This window comes from Oncorhynchus clarkii, chromosome 22 (assembly GCF_045791955.1).
Source record: "Oncorhynchus clarkii lewisi isolate Uvic-CL-2024 chromosome 22, UVic_Ocla_1.0, whole genome shotgun sequence".
Lineage (NCBI taxonomy): Eukaryota > Metazoa > Chordata > Actinopteri > Salmoniformes > Salmonidae > Oncorhynchus > Oncorhynchus clarkii.
In genome coordinates this window covers 20,208,188-20,230,252 of record NC_092168.1, presented here as the reverse complement: position 1 = coordinate 20,230,252, position 22,065 = coordinate 20,208,188, and the positions used below count along the sequence as shown (strand labels likewise).

The 22,065-nt window shown below is 42.8% G+C and overlaps 1 protein-coding gene across 1 annotated transcript; it reads right to left on the bottom strand.

Moving 5' to 3' along the window:
- Positions 1-1,829: 1,829 nt before the first annotated feature.
- On the bottom strand, positions 1,830-21,887 carry LOC139380501 (EF-hand domain (C-terminal) containing 2). The gene is made up of 15 exons (XM_071123209.1): positions 21,818-21,887; positions 21,273-21,461; positions 20,978-21,128; positions 20,558-20,781; positions 20,030-20,281; positions 17,741-17,848; positions 17,255-17,393; positions 13,203-13,368; positions 11,126-11,268; positions 10,762-10,958; positions 10,543-10,676; positions 10,108-10,302; positions 3,260-3,352; positions 3,066-3,168; positions 1,830-2,153 (listed from the first exon to the last, which is right to left on the bottom strand). Exons 1-15 carry the CDS (start codon positions 21,857-21,859, stop codon positions 2,016-2,018), a joined length of 2,274 nt encoding a protein of 757 aa, XP_070979310.1. The 5' UTR covers positions 21,860-21,887; the 3' UTR covers positions 1,830-2,015.
- Positions 21,888-22,065: the final 178 nt, after the last annotated feature.

Below are 22,065 nucleotides of genomic sequence, written 5' to 3'. Positions count from 1 at the left end.
TGTTGATCCATCCTCAGTTTTCTCCTTTCAGAGCCATAAAACTCTGAAACTTTTTTAAAGTCACCATTGGCCTCATGGTAAAATCTCTGAGTGGTTACCTCCACAACGGCAAATAAGTTAGGAAGATTGCCTGCATCTTTGTAGTGACTGGGTGTATTGATAAAACATCCACAGTGTAGTGAATAACTTTACCATGCTCAAAGGGATATTCATTGTCTGCTTTTTATTTTTACACCATCTACCAATAGTTGCCCTTTGTGAAACATTGGAAAACCTCTGGTCTTTGTGGTTGAATCTGTTTGAAATGTACCGCTTGACTGAGAGACCGTATTGTATGTGTGGGGTACAGAGATGAGGAATCGTTCATAAATGTTAAACACTGTTATTACACAGAGTGTGTCCATGCAACTCATTATGTGACTTGTTAAGCACATGTTCACTCCTGAACTTATTTAGTCTTGCCATAACAAAGAGGCTGAATTTTTATTGACTCAAGACATTTCAGCTTTTAGTTTTTGATGAATAATAAAAAAAAATGTCTAAAAACATCATTTCACTTTGACATTATGGGCTAGTGTGTGTAGGCCAGTGACACAACATGAATACTTTCTCAAGGCAATGTAGCCTTCCTGGTTGTAGGCTAAGTGTGGATGCCTCTGCCCTGCCAGAAGCTTAACCTAAGCATGGTGGATCCCTTCTCAGGCCATTTCCCCTCTTATCAACTCAGCACTTTAGAGGGGATACAGAGGATCCAGTGTAATCATAATGAATGCGTGTGCCTGTCTGCCTGCGGAAGAAATACGGTTCTGGTTTAACGCCTCATATCTTTTACAGTGTCTCTGAGGCCCTCTCCCTAACACACACAAACGCTGCCTTACTATACTTGTGAGTACTTTTTGGCGACCAACAATTGATTCCCATTCAAAATTCTATTTTCTCTAACCCCTAACCCTAACTCTTAACCCTAAACCTAATCACTAACCTTAACCATAATTCTAACCCTAGCCCCTAAACCTAACATAGCATTTTTACAAGAGTTCTGGCAAAATTTCCTCACTTCTCAGAATTTTTGTTGGTTTACTATTCTTATGAGGACTTCTGGTACTCACAAGTATAGTAAAACGTGCACGCACGCGCGCACACACACACACACACACACACACACACACACACACACACACACACACACACACACACACACAGTATACTGTTTTTAAGGGTCTTTGTTTTACACATAACACAATTCAAGTGTACACACCGTTTCCCACACATGTTAAAAGGGCCGATGTTTGATTGCAAATGTAATCCATGTTCTTTAATTGAAAGTGAAAATATACACAGAGAGCAGCGAGGTGATTGAGTTCATAGGATGATGATCTGCTGGTACTCCTTGCTATCTCTCTGTCCTTGTGCTGGGTTGGTTAGAGTGTTGGGTTGGTTAGAGTGTCGGGTTTGTTAGAGTGTTGGGTTGGTTAGAGTGTTGGTTAGAGTGTTGGTTAGCGTGTCGGGTTGGTTAGAGTGTCGGGTTGGTTAGAGTGTTGGGTTGGTTAGAGTGTTGGTTAGAGTGTAGGGTTGGTTAGAGTGTCGGGTTGGTTAGAGCGTTGGGTTGGTTAGAGTGTCGGGTTGGTTAGAGTGTTGGTTAGAGTGCTGGGTTGGTTAGAGTGTTGGTTTGGTTAGAGTGTCGGGTTGGTTAGAGTGTCGGGTTGGTTAGAGTGTCGGGTTGGTTAGTGTCGGGTTGGTTAGAGTGTCGGGTTGGTTAGAGTATCGGGTTGGTTAGAGTGTCGGGTTGGTTAGAGTGTCTGTCGGGTTGGTTAGAGTGTTGGGTTGGTTAGAGTGTCGGGTTGGTTAGAGTGTTGGGTTGGTTAGAGTGTTGGTTAGAGTGTTGGGTTGGTTAGAGTGTCGGGTTGGTTAGAGTGTTGGTTAGAGTGCTGGGTTGGTTAGAGTGTTGGTTAGAGTGTCGGGTTGGTTAGAGTGTTGGGTTGGTTAGTGTCGGGTTTGTTAGAGTGTCGGGTTGGTTAGAGTGTTGGGTTGGTTAGAGTGTTGGGTTGGTTAGAGTTGGTGTTGACACTACCGAACACGTCGTCCAGAAGGACAGAGTAGTTGATGCTCTTCACCTCTGGGTCTCTGGCTTCCCTGCTCCAGTCCACGTTAAACTGTGGACAATCAATAAAGTTGATTCAATTCAACAACAGCAAGACAAAGGGCTGAAGACAAGACAAGACACTGGACTAGGCCCTCATTGGGGATGACAGTTGACTTGCTTGGTTAAATAAAGGTTAGATGTACAAAATGAAATCACTGGCACACTAGCAACGTCCCTGAATGTGGAGGTAGACAAGGGTTATGCACGCCAAATACATTCACAAAACATTACAGCATTGGCATTAAAATAGTGCAATGTTAGTGGTAAAAAAAGCATGTGCATTATTGTTCAAACAGTGTGTTAGCTCCACAGAGACAAGAGTCCCAGGCGGATACAGGTAAATCCCAGGCATCAGCAGAAGACAATCAGGAAAATAACAGAGCCTGGATGATGGGCCAATCAACACAAAGCAAGTCCTCAAGCAGAAATAGGCAACTCTTCTGATGTCATCAGAGTGAGAAAAAATGTGAGGATGTGAAGAGGCAAAGTCACGGCAGCCATTGTCACTCCTCTCACGTGGGTCTGTGGAGCAGGTTTAGAAACGCAGTTTACCCCACCAGAGGATCCCTGACTAGTTTGGGCTTTAGACTGCATGAGGAAGAGAGGAGCTGGGAACCAGTGAAAGTACACTGCTAGAGAACGAAGAGAGAATGACAGAGACAATACAGACGCACAGGCTCTCACACACACGCACATGCAAGCTCACGGGCATGCACACACACGCGAAGAGACTGATTCACAAACAGTGCTCTCTCTCTCTCTCAATTCAAGAGGCATTATAGGCATGGAAAAAATATGTTTACATTGCCAAAGCAAGTGAAATGTGAAATAAACAATAACAAGTGCAGATGGATATTTTTTAGCTGGCTCTGTGCCAAACGCTAAATCTCTCTCATGCTAAATGACCCACTGAGTCTCTCACCTTCAGGGCGTCGTCAGGCAGGACAGGGGGAGCAGGGTTCTCTCTCCAGTTGATCCCTGCCAGAAAGGCATGGTAGTCCATCTCCTCAGAGCCTGCATCAAACCTGGACACACCACAGGACTCTGATGAACTGTTGTATAAGCACACTTCCACTCCCAGTGCTACTCCTCTTTCTTTCAGATCTAATTTCTTACTTCTTGAGGAGGGCCCTCAACAGGTCCTCAGCCAGTGGCAGCTGGAAGGCCTTACAGATGGTCCTGGCCTCCTTGGTGGAGAGATGACCAGTCCTGGATACACAGACCAGACCGGACGAGCACAGATATTAGGCAAGCACAGATGAGAAATCATCCTTGATGAAAGGCTTGAGTGTGTGTGTGTGTGTGTGTGCACGTGTATGCATGTGCGTGTGTGTGTGTGTGTGTATGTGAGAGGCCACAGTTGTTTTCCCTGTGCTTTTGAGTAGTCTGGAGCCAGTCCTTGACATTATGACATACCGTCTTCATTACAGGGGCATTGGATAGGGAGGACATTTTAGACAAATCTGATACTAACCCAGGGTAACTACATGGCCACATAAACAAGCTATGCTGATTGACCCTGTGGCGTGGCTAGCTATCAATTTCCTTTATGCCACATTTCTACTGTGCATGTGTGTGTGTGTGTGTGTGTGTGTGTGTGACTGCTACATAATATGCAGGTCTGTGGGGATCATCTGGTTCCAATGCTTCACTCACACACTGCTGGAACTAATTGCTGCTACTCAAGCAGCTAAGGATCTGGGGCCGCTGGCCAACTGATTGATGGCGGGCCGTGACGGTACCTGCCTGTGTGGCTCTGTGTGTGTGGGTATGGGGTATATACACTATATATACAAAAGTTTGTGGACAACCCTTCAAATTAGTGGATTTGGCTATTTCAGCCACATCGATTGCTGACAAGTGTATAAAATCGAGCACACAGCCATGCAATCTCCATTGACAAACATTGGCAGTAGAATGGCCTTACTGAAGCACTCAGTGACTTTCAACGTGGCACTGTCATAGGATGTCACATTTCCAAAAAGTCAGTTCATCAAATTTCAGCCCTGCTAGAGCTGACCCGGTCAACTGGAAGTGTTGTTATTGTGAGGTGGAAATGTCTAGGAGAAACAATGGCTCAGCTGCGAAGTGGTAGGCCACACAAGCTCACAGAATGGGACCGGCGAGTGATGAAGTGCGTAAAAATCGTCGGGAATGTAAAAATGGAAGGGAATGTCATCCCAGTTAATCTGCTGTGTTGTATTCTGATAATATGTTCTGTTGAAGTCTGTTTATAAGCAAAGCTGTTAATTATGTAGCCTTGTTAAAGGCTGAAATAAGTGCACACACTACAGAAGAGCCACCCAATATTTAATAGCTAGTCTCCATATTATTGTTTACTTGCATACTTACCATACCACCAGGTCAGTCAGTGTGATGATTAGTTACAGTAAGTTACTGTGCTTTTTACAATTACCCACTTACAACAACTTGACATTGAGGTCAAAATTAAACATTAACTTCCTGTGAACCAGCTGCCATTCAAGTACTCACAGCTCAGCTCTTGATTGGCACAAGCTCTAACAAAAATGTCATAAAAGGTACTCAACCTTAAACACAATGATAAAACCACTTAAACTGGTACATCATTCGGACTGACGGTTGGCACAAATACATCATATTTTAGACCATGCCCTTAAATATGCTAATGAGCCCCCACAAGCACATTGCCCCACCAACGTTTCAAAGTGCAGTATAGCCTCGTTCACATGCTAGTTGGAACACTGAAATTATAAATTTGTTAATTGGTTGAATGTCGCACGTGATCAACTACAACCAGTTGGCGAGTCAGACATTTCTGAGTTCCCTAGCTTAATGCTGCATTTGTTACCACATATGACTAGGAAAAATACACTTGAACAGCCCTCGAACTGGTAATTGCTGGTGGGAAACTCGCCTGTCATCCTGAGCTCCCCGTTCTCTCACATGCTGACCTCTGACATGACCTACTAAGGAAATTACCTTTATAACAGTATTTTTGCCAGTTAAATGCAACAACAAAACATTATTAATAAAAAGTGATTTATTAATATGGTTTTTGAACACTATAATTTGTTTACAAGCATGATACCTGTACTTTTAGTTTATGGTTTACGCAGCTTGTAGGCCATTAGCCAATCAGTGTTTCTCAACAAGTTGAAAGCACATGAATGCATCCAACTGGTATTTACGACTTCACAACTGGTAAATGACCACCTCCCACATGGTTATGAACGCAGCATTAAAATGTAAAATATTGGGTAGAAAAATGTACCATTATACTAGATTATTTGCACATGTACTCTAAAAGGTACCGACCAATACCATGTGAGTTCCTATTTGTACCTCTGTACCCTTGACCTTTTTGTACACCAGGGAACATGGTACCGTAACGTAGTTATAGCTCCGACACTGCCAAAGGACCAGCTATGTAGGTGTCGGCTATTGCCTTTTTATGCTTAAATCTAGGCCTTTTGCTCCCGAGTGGCGCAGCGGTCTAAGGCACTGCATATCAGTGCAAGAGGCATCACTACGGTCCCTGGTTCAAATCCAGTCTGACTCACATCCGGCCGTGATTGGGAGTCCCATAGCGCACAACTGGCGTAGCGTAATCTGGGGTAGGCCGTCATTTTAAAAAGAATTTGTTCTTACCTGACTTGCCTAGTATTTTTTTTATTTATTATGTCAAGTGTCCCTGAACACTGCTACTTCTTTCTTTGGTGTTGTTGGATAATCACACAATTATTGACTTGATTCTTTCCAATAAATCTGTGGTCGATCGCTGTCATTGCCACAGACCTGGTGACAAAGAAGGGAATTCATCTAAGAAGTTGTGAGTTGGCTGCGTCCCAAGTGTGCTAACCAATGTTGAGGTCAATTCCTTTTAAGTTCCAGTCAATTCAATAAGGAAAACAAATTCCTGATTTTACAGCATTGAACATAATTGGAATTTCTGAATACAGTTTGTTGTTGTTATTTTACTGACAAAATAGAGTTAGAAATTACCTTAAAAGTTGTTTCCCCCAGGCCGGAGGTCAATGGGGCGACGCACAATTGGCATAGCGTCGCCCGGGTTAGGGAGGGTTTGGCCGGTAGGGATATCCTTGTTTCATCGCGCACTAGCGACTCCTGTGGTGGGCCGTGCGCAGTGTGCACTGACCAGGTCGCTAGGCTTACGGTGTTTCCTCCGACACATTGGTGCGGCTGGCTTCCGGGTTGGACGCGCGCTGTGTTAAGAAGCAGTGCGGCTTGGTTGGGTTGTGTTTCGGAGGACGCATGGCTTTCGACCTTCGTCTATCCCAAGCCCGTACGGGAGTTGTAGCGATGAGACAAGACAATAACGACTAACAATTGGATACCACGAAATTGGGGAGGAAAAAAAAGTTGTTTCCACTAATTTCACCGTAACCCAGTAGCCGGTAACTTACTATAAAATAATAAGTCCATCTAAAGTATCCTATAAGTTTAAATGTAATTGCAAGTGAGGCATGCCAAGTTGAATTGCAGGACAGGCCAAAAAGTAGCGTACCTCCAAGTGCATTGCGATTGACAGTATTTACAGTGCCTTCGGAAAGTATTCAGACCCATAGACTTTTTCCAAATTTTGTTACGTTATTTGTTATTCTAAAATTGATTTAAAAGAAAATATCCTCATCAATCTACACACAATATCCCATAATGACAAAGCGAAAACAGGGTTTTAGATGTTTTGCAAATGTATTAAACATAAAAACACAAATACCTTATTTACATAACTATTCAGACCCTTTGCTATGAAACTAGAAATTGATCTCGGGTGCATCCTGTTTCCATTGATCATCCTTGAGATGTTTCTACAACCTGATTGGAGTCCACCTGTGGTAAATTCAATTGAGTGTACCCTGATGTAGACAGCTTGTCTGTCGAAACATTGGTTATTAGGTTATTCAATTATTGCATCTGAGCTCCTAGAGTGTGTGGCTCTCCTTTTCTTTTCATATTCAATTGATTAGACATGATTTGGAAAGGCACACACCTGTCTATATAAGGTCCCACAGTTGACAGTGCATGTCAGAGCAAAAACAAAGCCATGAGGTCAAAGGAATTGTCCATAGAGCTCCGAGACAGGATTGTGTCGAAGTACAGATCTGGGGAAGGGTACCAAAAAATGTCTGCAGCATTGAAGGTTGTCCCAAGAACACAGTGGAAGTTCGGAACCACCAAGACTTCCTAGAGCTGGCCGCCTCACCAAACTAAGCAATCGGGGGAGAAGGGCCTTGGTCAGGGAGGTGACCAAGAACCTGATGGCCACTCTGACAGAGCTCTAGAGTTCTTCTGTGGAGATGGGAGAACCTTCCTGAAGGACAATCATCTCTGCAGCACTCCGCCAATCAGGCCTTTATGGTAGAGTGGCCAGATGGAAGCCACTCCTCAGTAAAAGGCACATGACAGCCTGCTTGGAGTTTGCCAAAAGGCACCTAAAGACTCTCAGAGAGAAAGATGAACGGAGCAAAGTACAGAGAGATCCTTGATGAAAACCTGCTCCTGAGCGCTCAGGACCTCAGACAGAGCGAAGGGTCACTTTCCAAGAGGACAACGACCCTAAGCACACAGCCAAGACAACGCAGGAATGGCTTCGGGAAACAAGTCTCCGAATGTCCTTGAGTGGCCCAGCCAGAGCCAGGACTTGAACATTTCTGGAAAGACCTGAAAATAGCTGTGCAGCAACGCTCCCCATCTAACCTGATAGAGCTTGAGAAGATCTACAGAGAAAAATGGAAGAAACTCCCCAAATACAGGTGTGCCAAACTTGTAGCGTCATACCCAAGAAGACTCAAAGGCTGTAATCGCTGCCAAAGGTGCTTCAACAAAGTACTGAGTAAAAGGTCTGAATACCTTGTGATACTTCAGTTGTTTATTTAGAATAAATTAGCAAAAATGTCCAAAAACATATTTTTGCTTTGACATTTGGGGTGATGTGTGTAGATTGATGAGGATATATATTTTTTTAATCCATTTTTTAATAAGGCTGTAACCTAACAAAATGTGGAAAAAGTCAAGGAGTCTGAATACTTTCCTGAAGGCATTGTTTATAGCAAAACACTAATACAGTATCGTATTACTGTATAAATGTACAACACAATGACAAATATTTCCCACAAAACGAACAGCAATTGCTAACAGTGTAATTTCATGTTACATGATTTCACATGTGGAAAATCCCATGATTTCACACGTTGAATGTGAAATTTCACATGTGATATCATGTGAAAACGTGTTTTTTTGGAACATGTGAAAATGTTTTTGGGGAACAATTGACATGTAACATTTCACATTTGAAAACTTGTTTTTGGAAATCTTATCATGATATGTGAAATAATGTGAAAACGTGTTTTTGGAATACTTCCATCAATCAAATGTATTCATAAAGCCTTTTTTACATCAGTCGATGTCACAAAGTGCTGGACATAAACCCAGCCTAAAACCCCAAACAGCAAGCAATGCAGGTGTAGAAGCACGATGGCTAGGAAAAACTCCCTAGAAAGGCCAGAACCTAGGAAGAAACCTAGAGAGGAACCAGGCTATGAGGGGTGGCCAGTCCTCTTCTGGCTGTGCCGGGTGGAGATTATAACAGTACATGGCCAAGATGTTCAAACGTTCATAGATGACCAGCAGGGTCAAATAATAATAATAATCACAGTGACATTTCACATGAGTAAAAGTGTTTTTGGAGCGCTTCACATTTAATGCCCCCGTGCGTGCACAAAGCAAGGTCCATACAAAAATGGTTTGTCGAGATTGCTGTGGAAGAACTTGACTGGCCTGCACAGAGCACTGACCTCAACCCCATCAAACACCTTTGGGATGAATTGGAATGCTGTCTGCGAGCCAGGCCTAATCGACCAACATTAGTGCCCGACCTCACAAATGCTCGTGGCTGAATGGAAGCCCCCGCAGCAATGTTCCAACATCTAGTGGAAAGCCTTCCCAGAAGACTGAAGGTTGATATAGAAGCAAAGGGGGACCAACTCCATATTAATGGATTTTGGAATGAGATGTTCGACGAGCAGGTGTTCACATACTTTTGGTCAGGTAGTGTAATTTGCATCTGTTGAAGTCTATCAAAAGTGTGCGAGTTTGAGCATGTGCAGATCTTGGTGGTAGGCCTATGGAATAATTATTTCTGAATCAGCACTAATTAGATTGAGCAATAAAAGCCCTAATTGTGGTCTTCTTAAATTAAAGTAGTTTTTGACAGTATGGAGCACAACACGAGCGAGTTTAGAAGGGAGGAACTCTCTTAAACTTTTATTTCATATGGCTGGGAACCGCACTGCAGCAAGAACACATTTTTCGCTGGCTGTCCACTGGTCACAAAAACAATGATTAATAGGCAGTTTACACGTCTTCAATTCAACCATTATTGGGTTCAAATACACGTTTAGATTTGTGAACAGCCACCCACAACAACCACAATCCGTAAGGCGCAAATAGCTAAATGAGAGAGCAGCATGGTGATTCACATCAATGCGCTATCTAGATATCAATAATAAGTGATATCCGTATCGCCGTAGACTACAACACTGATGTCATCCTTACCGTTTATTCAAGTTGGATAATCTTTGGATGCCAACAGCAGTCGCACCATTGGAAGGCATAGCTTTGACTGTAGCCTACAAAAGCCTATTCCTGCTCCTGGTGGTTCATCATAGTGGTCTCTGATTTGTGGTCAGACTTGCTCAGGCAGAACCAACTTAAAATTGCTATTTTTTCTATGCTGATTCGAATGCACTTGAGAAAACAGAAAGGTGTCAGAAAACACTCACGCAAACATCCTTTCTGATTTTAAAAGTAATCCTAGAAGTAATCATCTAGTTTTTCTAAATTATGTGTAAACATGTATCTGTAAACATGTGATCCGTTACTCCCCAATCGTGTACATGTGTGTGTACCTGCGTGTCCACGTCCCTGTATGTCTGTGCCTGAGTGTGTGTATGACTCCCTACCTGTGTCGGTCCTCGTGTGTGAAGGCTCTGGTCATGTCGGAGAAGCTCTCAAAGTGTTTCTTGCGTAGGTGGTCCTGAGCCACAGCCAGCATGAGACCCACCTCTGCCTCGGGCTGCTGGCGCTCACAGAAACAACGACCGAGCATCATCACCTCGTGCTCCGACAGACCACACTCCAGACCCACCAGAAGGCCCCTGGCAAACACACACACACACACACACACACACACACACACACACACACATACACACATTTGCTTCAAGGGTCTGCTTATAAACTGCTTATGAACACCATAGTTCTGGCCTCAATCTCATTGGATCTGGATTTGTTTTGGATCTGAAGATCTGAATCAGAAAACACCCAAATCAATCAATTGGGACCATACTGTAAACGGCTGTCTAGAGAGAGAAGAGGAAGAAAGAGGAGTGTACTACCTGAAGGGTTCATAGGGGATCAGTCCAGTGTTTCCAGGGTCACTGAGGGTGAGGAACTGTTTAATCTCATTCTGTTTGTCCTCAGGGATGGAGCGGATCTTACTGATAATGGAGCCCATGTTAGCCCTGGGGAACTGGATAGAGAGGAGAGGACGAGATGAGGAGAGGAGAGAGAAAAAGAGAAGAAACAAGAAAAGAAGAGGAGAAAGTGCATCCCACCTCCTCAGCGTGTTGCTCCATGTAGTTGAAGGCGTACTCATCAGCGTCGATCAGCTGGAAGCCCTGGTTGTTGAGGCTGATCCTGGCTCCTACATACAGGTCCTGGGCACTGAAATACTGGGACATCTCACTCTTAAACAGCTCCTGACCAGGCTTCTTCACTCTGCCACGCTCAAGGAACTTACCCGCCAACACACCTGGAGCGGGGGGGGGGGGGGGATGTTTATGTGTGGAATATGTGGAAGAAGTCATCTCAACCTGTCAAAGTACTGCGGAATCCCCATTGGTATGTCTACTTGTCTCTTATGGGTATTCTAGAAGTGTCGACTAATAGCCTGGTCCTAGCTAGCCAAACGGTCCCTACCGGTGTTCCTCTGAGGCGGTTCGTACACACAGATGGTGTCGTCACTGAGGTAGAAGGAGATTATGAAGAGTCTATCTCTGTCGATGGGATTTTCTGTCACCATCTTGCCCATAAACCTCAGCACATTGCTCTCAAGGCCCTGTCTGGTAGGGGGAAACACACACACACGCGCACGCATGCAGACAAGCAGGCAGGCACTCTCTCACACACACACACACACACACACACACACACACACACACACACACACACACACACACACACACACACACACACACACACACACACACACACACACACAGCGGGAGGAGTTAACATATATCTAGACACTTACAGTAGATACAGCATCTAAGAAGCATACATATTACTGTCAAGTGTCTACAATGTAATTCTCCCATTTAGGCTGTAAGGCAGTGAAGTGAAGCTAAAATGTGTAAATTTGGTTTTATAATCTGTCAATTTGACTCAATAATGAGTGAGAAAGTTAGGGGGAAAAAGCTTACCTCTCACCATTACCAATAACAGGGGAGGTTAGCATTTTTTGGTGTGGTATGATCTTTCTCACTCATCATTATTCACAATTGTCCATCATCATGGCAGATTCCACATTAAAACCTCTTACTTCTACCCCCTCCTTTTTTGAACATTCTGTTAAAAATCGCGCAACTTTTCAGCGTCCTGCTACTCATGCCAGGAATATAGTATATGCATATGATTAGTATGTGTGGATAGAAAACACTCTGAAGTTTCTAAAACTGGTTAAATCACGGCTGTGACTATAACATATCGTGTGTTTCATTGAAAAACGCAAGAAAAACTGCTCTCTGAAAGCTAAAAATAATTTCCATAAGTCACTTTCATGGGTTGTTAAAAGGGGACAAAATTTAATATCGACCTGCATGCAATTCATACAAATTCCACACGATGTCGCCATTGTCGTCATTTTCAATGGAATTTTTTGTTGGAAAATCCAACTATCTGGATTCCGTTTCTTCCGGTCTCCACCAGGATCTTTTCAATGTGGACATTGGCAGCCATTGATTTGCAGACGAGGAGCTATTGAATATACATCGCCCTGTAATCATTTTGATAGATTATAAACGTTTACTAATACCTAAAGTTGGATTACAAAAGGATTTTGAAGTGTTTTGTGAAAGTTTATCGTCGACTTTTTTAATTTTAAAAAATGACGCAGCGTTTAAAAACGATGTTTTTTTCTGAATGACACAGCTTTCATAGAAAGCTATTTTGGGTATATATGGACCGATTTAAACAGGAGTGCCAAGAAAGAAGCTCGTCAAAGGTAATGAATGTTTTATATTTTATTTCTGCGTTTTGTGCAGCGCCGGATAAGCAAAGTCTTTGTTTACGTCGCATTCAGGCATTTTGAGGTGTTGCATGCTATCAGATAATAGCTTCTCATGCTTTCGCCGAAAAGCATTTTAAAAATCTGACTTGTTGGCTAGGTTCACAACGAGTGTAGCTTTAATTCAATACCCTGCTTGTGAATTTTGATCAAGGTTTGAGTTTTAACGAGTACATTTAGCATTTAGCGTAGCGCATTTGCATTTCCAGGTGCCTAGTTGAGACATATGCGTCTCAAGTAGAATCAAGAAGTTAATGTAGAGGTGTTCAAGAGCATCCTTTATTCTTATTTGCAAAAGGTTTGTAGTCACAAGCTTGATGTAATCATTGTGTGCTAGGAATATGGGAGCAAATACTAAACTTTGGACAATATTAATACACTATTAGTGAATTTGTCAAAATACTGACTTCTTCAAATGGGGGGACTAGACACATAAAGTGCATTCCTTTCTAAATGGTAAAACAGATATGTACTGTCACCTCATAAAACATTTGATATCAAATCCAAAATGCTGGAGTATAGAGCCTAATTTATAGTTTTAGCATCATTGTCCAAATAAAATACAGAGGGGAGTGAATCAAGTTTTTTTTTTTAAAGAGTAAAACTTATGAGAGGTAAGTTACAAACGACAATGTCTTACGGCGCTTTGACTTGAACTGTAGTGACCTATCCTAAGTAGTATCTCCTGAGTGGTGCTTTCTTGACTCTCACCTGTCTTTCTCCATGAGCTTGCGGAAGTCTTTCTGTGGGGGTTTGGGCAGCAGGCCCTGGCAGGAGCACAGAGAGTCCTCTTCAGAGCCAAAGCCATTGTAGGGAGGTACAGGCCTGGGGGGCTTAGGGGCCAGAGGTGCCTTGTACTGTACTGGGCTGAAGTCCTCTGAGAGAGAGGACAAATAAATGGATAAAGAGATATATATACACTATATATACAAGGCCAGCATCCCGGAGTCGCCTCTTCACTGTTGACGTTGAGACTGGTGTTTTGCAGGTACTATTTAATGAAGCTGCCAGTTGAGGACTTGTGAGGCGTCTGTTTCTCAAACTAAACACTCTAATGTACTTGTCCTCTTGCTCAGTTGTGCACCGGGGCCTCCCACTCCTCTTTCTATTCTGGTTAGAGACAGTTTGCGCTGTTCTGTGAAGGGAGAAGTACACAGCATTCTACGAGATTTTCAGTTTCATTGCAATTTCTCGCATGGAATAGCCTTAATTTCTCAGAACAAGAATAGACTGATGGGTTTCAGTAGAAAGTACTTTGTTTCTGATCATTTTGAGCCTGTAATCGAACCAACAAATGCTGATGCTCCAGATACTCAACTAGTCTAAAGAAGGCCAGTTTTATTGCTTCTTTAAATCAGCACAACAGTTTTAAAGCTGTGCTAACATAATTGCAAAAGGGTTTTCTAACTAGCCTTTTCAATGATAAACTTGGATTGGATAACACAACGTGCCATTGGAACACAGGAGTGATGGTTGCTGATAATGGGCCTCTGTATGCCTATGTAGATATTCCGTAAAAAAATCTGCCATTTCCAGCTACAATAGTCATTTACAACATTAATGTCTACACTGTATTTCTGATCAATTTGATGTTATTCTAACGGACAAAAAATGTGCTTTTCTTTCAAAAACAAGAACATTTCTAAGTGACCCCAAACTTTTGAACGGTAGTGTATGTATCTACAGTACCAGTCAAATGTTTGGACACACCTACTCATTCAAGGGTTTTTCTTTATATGTACTATTTTCTAGATTGTAGAATGATAGTGAAAACATCAAAACTATGAAATAACACATATGGAATCATGTAGTAACCAAAAAAGTGTTAAACAAATGAAAATATGTTTTATATTTTATATTCTTCACAGTAGCCACCCTTTGCCTTGATGACAGCTTTGCACACTCTTGGCATTCTCTCAACCAGCTTCATGATGTAGTCACCTGGAATGCGTTTCAATTAACAGGTGTGCCTTGTTAAAAGTTCATTTGTGGAATTTTTTTCCTTCTTAATGCATTTGAGCCAATCATTTGTGTTGTGACAAGGTAGGGTTGGTATACAGAAGATAGCCCTATTTGGTAAAAGACCAAGTCCATATTATGACAAGAACAACTCAAATAAGCAAAGAGAAATGATAGTCCATCATTACTTTAAGACATGAAGGTCAGTCAATCCAGAAAATTTCAAGAAGCTTGAAAGTTTTTTCAAGTGCAGTTGCAAAAACCATCATGATGAAACTGGCTCTAATGAGGACCGCCACGGGAAAGGAAGACCCAGAGTTACCTCTGCTGCAGAGTATAAGTTCATTAGAGTTAACTGCAACTCAGAAATTGCAGCCCAAATAAATGCTTCACAGAGTTCAAGTAACAGACACATCTCAACATCAACTGTTCAGAGGAGACTGCATGAATCAGGCTTTCAATGGTCGAATTGCTGCATTAGAAACCACTACTAAAAGACAACAATAATAAGAAGAGACTTGCTTGGGCCAAGAAACATGAACAATGGACATTAGACCGGTGGAAATCTTTCCTTTGGTCTGATGAGTCCAAATTTGAGATTTTTGGTTCCAACCACCGTGTCTTTGTGAGACGCAGAGTAGGTGAACGGATTATCTCTGCATGTGTGGTTCCCACCATGAAGCATGGAGGAGGAGGTGTGATGGTGTGGGGTTGCTTTTCTGGTGACACTGTGATTTATTGAGAATTCAAGGCGCACTTAACCAGCATGGCAACCACTGCATTCTGCAGCCATATGCCATCCCATCTGGTTTGCGCTTAGTGGGACAATCATTTGTTTTTCAACAGGACAATGACCCAACACACCTCCAGGCTGTGTAAGGGTTATTTGAACAAGAAGGAGAGTGACGGTGCTGCATCAGATGACCTGGCCTCCACAATCACCCGACCTCAACCCAATTGAGATGGTTTGGGATGAGGCAGACCGCTGAGTGAAGTTAAAGCAGCCAACAAGTGTTCAGCATATGTGGGAACTCCTTCAAGACTGTTGGAAATAGGATGGCTACTTCAAAGTTCTTGAAATTTTCCATATTGACTGACCTTCATGTCTTAAAGTAATGATGGACTGTTGTTTCTCTTTGCTTATTTGAGCTGTTCTTGTCATCATTTGGATTTGATCTTTTACCAAATAGGGCTATATTCTCTGTACCACCGCTACCTTGTCACAACACAACTGATTGGCTGAAACGCATTAAGATGGAAAGAAATTCCACATTTTTTTTTAAAGAAGGCACACCTGTTAATTTAAATGCATTCCAGGTGACTACCTCATGAAGCTGGTTGAGAGAATGCCAAGAGTGTGCAAAACTGTCATCAAGGCAAAGGGTGGCTACTTTGAAGAATCTCAAATATAAAATATATTTTGATTTGTTTAAAACTTTTTTGGTTACTACATGATTCCATGTGTGTTGCTTTATAGTTTTGATGTCTTCACTATTATTCTACAATGTAGAAAATAGTAAAAATCAAGAAAAATCTTTGAATGAGTAGGTGTTCTAAAACTTTTGACCGGTAGTGTATAAATATATATATAGACAAGGAGAGACGGACGGACGGACGGGGGGGGGGGGGGGGGGGCAGATAAATAGATCAATAGAGAGAGACAACAACAGTTGAAGGAAGAGAAGAGCAAGAAGGAGAAAGAGTAGAGATGGAAAGAGAAGGCAACAGGGGTAACAGTAACCTATATAACCTTTGACCCCCTGAGGTCCCCAACAGGCCTCTCCATCATTGATCGGCTGTGACTAATACAGAGAACCCCCCCATAGCCAGCCTAACCTAACCTAACCTAAAAACACATGAGGGGGGGGGGTGGGGGGCAGGGTAGGGTGGGGTGGACTGGCAGTCTAACGCCCACAGACAAGAGTTTGGTTACTGCAGACTGGTTGAACCCCCCCCAAAACCCTCCCATCTACAGATAGCGGACACCATTTTGATGGCGCAAAGCGTCAGATATGTTGCCGAAAACACAAGTGTGTTGAATCATGCTGATATCGGCTTCATTTGAAAGCTTCTCGCTCAGGGAGGCCAAAAGGCTGGCGGCGGTGGGGCGATCACTGGTATCTAGTGTTGGTCAGGGCCAGGGAGACAGTTAGGCCTGGGGCTGTTATCCTCACTTTGAGCACCTGGAAAATGTTATACATCTGAAATCTATAATTCCAAATCTTTGTTAACTATAATGTCAGTGCTGCAAACGCCACTCTATCACCCAAGTCCACCATTGTTGATCCAGGCCTTGTTACTTACTGTAAAGCACTTTGAGACAAATGTTGTCAATGTTGCGTTTCATACAGTATATAAACACAATTTGATTGATTGTCAGGGATTATTGTAGGGCTCACATGGTTTTGATACAATGGAGAGAATTGCATAAAAAAAATGTAATAATAATAATAATAATAATAATAAAATGATTATAATGATGTTATTTTAATCTCCAACAGGTCACAAATTGAGCCTTCACTAAATCTGAATGACACAATCTGAATTAGGGATATGGAGAGCATTTAAGGGTAAATGTACAACATTTTCAGATTATGGGAAATACTTGACAGTGGCACTGAAAACAGCAAAATAACATTGACATTGTAAAACAGGGGTACTTGAGTTTGAATGGTCAAGGTAGTGAAACTAACAGTTTATTATAGTTATACTGACACCCTGTGGTTATACACCAGAACCGCAGGTGATGGACTTGGGTGTGGGATATGGCATCGTGTGTGTGTGTGTGTGTGTGTGTGTCTCACCAATGCCGTATTTGGAGCGGTAGAACTCTTTGGTGAAGTTGTCACAGTCACAGATGACCACCCTGCGTCCCCACACGTTGATCATACCCCCCAGAGTCAGGTCACTGTCCTTATAGAACTGCTCATGGACCGCACCTGTCTGAGAGAGAGAGAGAGAGAGAGAGAGAGAGAGAGAGAGAGAGAGAGAGAGAGAGAGAGAGAGAGAGAGAGAGAGAGAGAGAGAGAGAGAGAGAGAGAGAGAGAGAGAGAGAGAGAGAGAGAGAGAGAGATTAGCTGAGAGTAAGCTCCCATCTTGCAGTTAAATATGCTGGATCAAACTGATCCTGTACACTCAAAGAAACAGAGATAAAACTTTTGGAAACAAACGGCTGTTTCTACAACATCCCTTACAGTCACATAAACCCTCGGCTTATTTTCCGCATAGCATTCAATATGGACAAATTTCTCAATTTTTTGTCTCTAAAAAGACTCCGCAACAGCACCTACTTTGAGGCTGTCCAGGATGTAGCGTCCTCCCTGGCCCATTGGACCAAAGACGTTGAGCACCGTACGGTCTGTGATATCTCCGGGCTGACGCTTGGGGTTGGGAGAATGCTGCAGGAGAGAACAGAGGAGAAAACACACCAATGGAGAAGAGTCAGAAACACACACGCACACACACACTTACACGGTATAGAAACACGCATGCCAAGCTAAAACACACATACACACGCACTACAGCAAACCACACAACTCCAAACACTACACCAACCACACCACACTACACCAAACCACACCACACTACACCAAACCACACCACACTACACCAACCACACTACACCAAACCACACAACACCAAACACTACACCAACCTCACCACACTACACCAAACCACACTACACCAACCACACCACACTACACCAAACCACACAACACCAAACACTACATCAACCACACACGCACTACACCAAACCACACAACACCAAACACTACACCAACCACACCACACTACACCAAACCACACCACACTACAGCAAACCACACTACACCAAACCAAACCAAACCACACTACACCAAACCATCACCATAACCACAGCACACAGATTGGCTGGTACTTGCCTCCTGGTTCTTGGTCATGGAAGCAACATAACAGGGAGAAAGAGAAAGAACATAGACTGACCAAATCATCATCATTTGTCTTGAGGGACAGATTTAATTTGTATCTGGGGAGAATCGTTATGTCCAACTGGCTAGGAGGTTAAGATGCAACCTTTCAGGATGACATTTATAGAAAGGCAAACAGCATGACAATCACTGGATTTTACAAAAGGAAAACAACTGGAAAGGAATGATGAGTTAGTGTCTGAACAGTGACTAGAGAAGAGATGAGGAAAGATGCTTCAGGGAGGCTAGATGTTACTGCAGACCGGTCAGAGTGGACGAGAGCTCTGTGAGGGGGGAGGCCAAAGCCATTCAAGCAGAAGAGGAAGAGAGGCACCTTTCCTCTTTTGACTATACTTCAACCAAAACATATCACTCCCCTGATACAAATGCTTCAAAGCAGCGAAACAATGGTAGTTTAGATTTCCTATCTTCTGCCCTTCCTTTAATTTCTTGAACGTTAAGGCAAAATGTAGATTTCCGCCTAAATAGACATTCCCAAAAGTAATTATTTTTAATGGGATGGCCATAAACACTAACTTGTAATGCTGCATAGTTTTAGAAAGGTTTGGAACTAACCTTTATGGTATAAATAGTTTAAAATGAATCACTTTTGAGGACACAAGCTCAAGTACATAGGCCAAATATTATAAAAATATAGAAAATCATATGAATATAAGGCTTGAAATTACTGACACGTTTTCTAAAAAGAGTAACAATCAAATTATAAACAACTTAATATAATATTTCACCTTTATTATAACTGTAAAATAAATATTAGAATATTAAGTGACTACAAATTTGGCCCCGTTTCATATAACTGACAACAGAGCATTTTCTGCTAAGCATCCTCTGAGCGACACAGAGACAACATTCAAATATTTGAAGACTCGTTACAACTTCATCTTTCCGCACAATGTGATTTCATACCTCTGTGACCAAAACAAAGTGGTCGTGTTTCAATTCTACAAAATAATTTAGCCTTTTTTCATGTTGAGAGCTCTAAATCCGTCTGAGAATATCACAGCAAGATAAAAACTCAGCTGCTGGATTCGCTAGACTGTCCCCTCTCCTATGCAGTCTCCCAGGCTGAGTTCCATTGCTCAGAGGCAGAGCAAATCAATCATTTGTCTGGATAGGCCAGAAAATGTGACACGCCACTCCCTATGCAAATAAGGGGTGTGAAACCTGACGCTGAAAGTCAACAGAGCTGACAGAGCTGACAGAGTGGTAGTGGAAAGAGTCTGTAAGCTTTCTGCTCCAATAAGGCAGTGGTTCCCAAACTGTGGGGAGGACGAAATTCGGCAGTGCATCAGCAGTTTTCCTCTTGTCATTGCAGACGTTAGAGAGCTATTTATACAGTAAGTTGTCAGGAATGTTCAGATCAACTAGCCCATGTCAAGTAACATTTTTTAGCTAGGTTTTGTAGCCCATTGATTTTGTTGTAATGTCTGAGTCACTCAGATATCACATGAACACACATAGGATATGACAAAATGTGTAGAAAGCAGGAACTTTGCTTTAAAATGGCAACAACAAAAACACCTCATGCTGGATGCACCCCAATTATGGAAAAGGCGACCCGAGTGAAAACGTTTGGGAACCATTGCTTTGTACACACATTTCCCATCTAACCTTGGGCAGCTTGCTACGGTGCAGAAACTTGGGGGTGGCATCCCGGCCTGAGTTGGGGTAGATGACCTCCCTGATCTCTATGGTGTCATCGGCCAAGAAGTAGTGCAGGGTAAGCTCGCGCGGGTCCCCAAACATGTTCTCTGAGTCGTCCCAGTGGCAGAAGAACCGCAGCACATTGCGGTCGTGGTCCAGGAACTGCTTGAGCGTGTCCAGCCTCTCGTATGGACGAAACGGCTTCATACTCTTCTCCATCTGTGGATACACAGACAGATTATTGATAATACTGTATACTTTATCAATACATAAAGTCTACAGTATACAGCTTAGTACCTACAGATAGTGTCTGTATGTATAGAAGTAATGTAATTGTGATAATATGCCAAGGCTGGCACCTTGGCATTAGATCAATAGCAAAGCACTATGTTCAACACAGAAGATGGTACCACTAAATCCATAATGTCACCTTCTCTGTTATACCTCTTTTCCTCCCTCTCACCCTCCCTCATTCCCCCTCCTCTCTAATCCCACCTCTTGTCGTAGGTTGCTGTAGGGGTCCAGGGGAGTGGAGGTGGGGGGGTTGAGCCGTACCCCCATCTTCCTGAGGAAGTTTCTGGTGAAGGGGTCACAGTCAGTGACCATGAAAGTGCGTGAGTACAGCACCATCTGCTGGTTGATGTTGAAGTCGTGCACCGTGTAGAAGCACTCATCATCTGGAGGGGGCAGTGGGATGCGGTGCCGACGAATCAGCGTTCCTGAAAATAGGAAAAAACTATTACATTTTTTAAAATTTTTAGATCTTGTCATAGTTAAACCTCTTTAACATAGAGGGCTTTTCCTGTAATCATCCGTCTTTTTGCAGGTACTGGTTTCTGTTTGAATAGGGGGTAGAAATTCAGGTAGATCTCATCAGCAATTTACCTGCTCATGACCTAAGTTAAAATACCTCACCTTGTGGTATTCCGCTGTTCTTTAATTCAGGCTCTACCACCTGGATGGTGTCGTCTTCCAGGTAGAAATAGATCTTACACTTCCTGACGCGGTATTTCTCCTCTCGCTTCTGAGGCACAGCCTCCTGGAAGAAAGCATTGAAGCTCAGCACCTGAGGGAGAGGGAGGGATGGTGAGAACGGAGCAGTCTGTCCAACTCAGTCTGTCTATATGTCTGTCTGTTAGTCTGTGTGTCTGTAATCTACTGCACCTTTCAAAGATTATTTGGAAAGCACAACAAACATTCAATGACAGACCTGCTTATCAAAGGCCACCCATGATGGAGTGTCACTGCCCTCTCCATTGGGAAAGACAGAATAGTTTGGTTGAGACTTCTGGCCCAACAGCAACTCCCCTCCAATGCCTGGCTTCCCTGAGCCCACCATCATGCGGACCCCGTTGGAATAGTCAAAATGCTGGGACTTGTGGAATTTGTCTTTCCCCAACTGGATGAAAGGATGTCACAAGTCAGTCAAGTAAAGACTAGAGCCATATTCAGAGAAAATATTATGGTTTGTGGCTTTATTTATTTTTATTTAACCTTTAAGTTTAGAGGATAATGTCAGAAAAGCAGGAATTCATCATATTCAATGTGTTTTCTTAAGGTTCTTGCAGCAAACAGGAATGCATTTTAATGCAATGAACTTGCACAATCTATGGACGATGCTGCTAGGGAGCATGCTGGCATAGCTATGCGTTGTTCTATTCGTCTCAATTCGCAAAATAGGCTAACTGGGGTCAATAATCCAAATCATCTCAAATGTATCCACTAATTTAACAGGAAACATTGCACAAAACTTACGTTTTTGTTGAGAGAATTTCCAGGCAGCATCGGCAGTGCCATAGTGGCATTAATTGGGATATAAATATACTTTTCCCTCCGTCCAACTCGTGAGAAGTTCTTTCGTCCTTCCCGTTTGAGGTTGCCATGGAGCGTGCTGTTATCTTGCGTTGCCCGGCAACAGTGCAGTGTCAGAATCCAGGGTTGCAACATTTTAGCAACATTCTAAGAAAATTGTAATATTGCAGAAACATTTTGCTACATTGTAA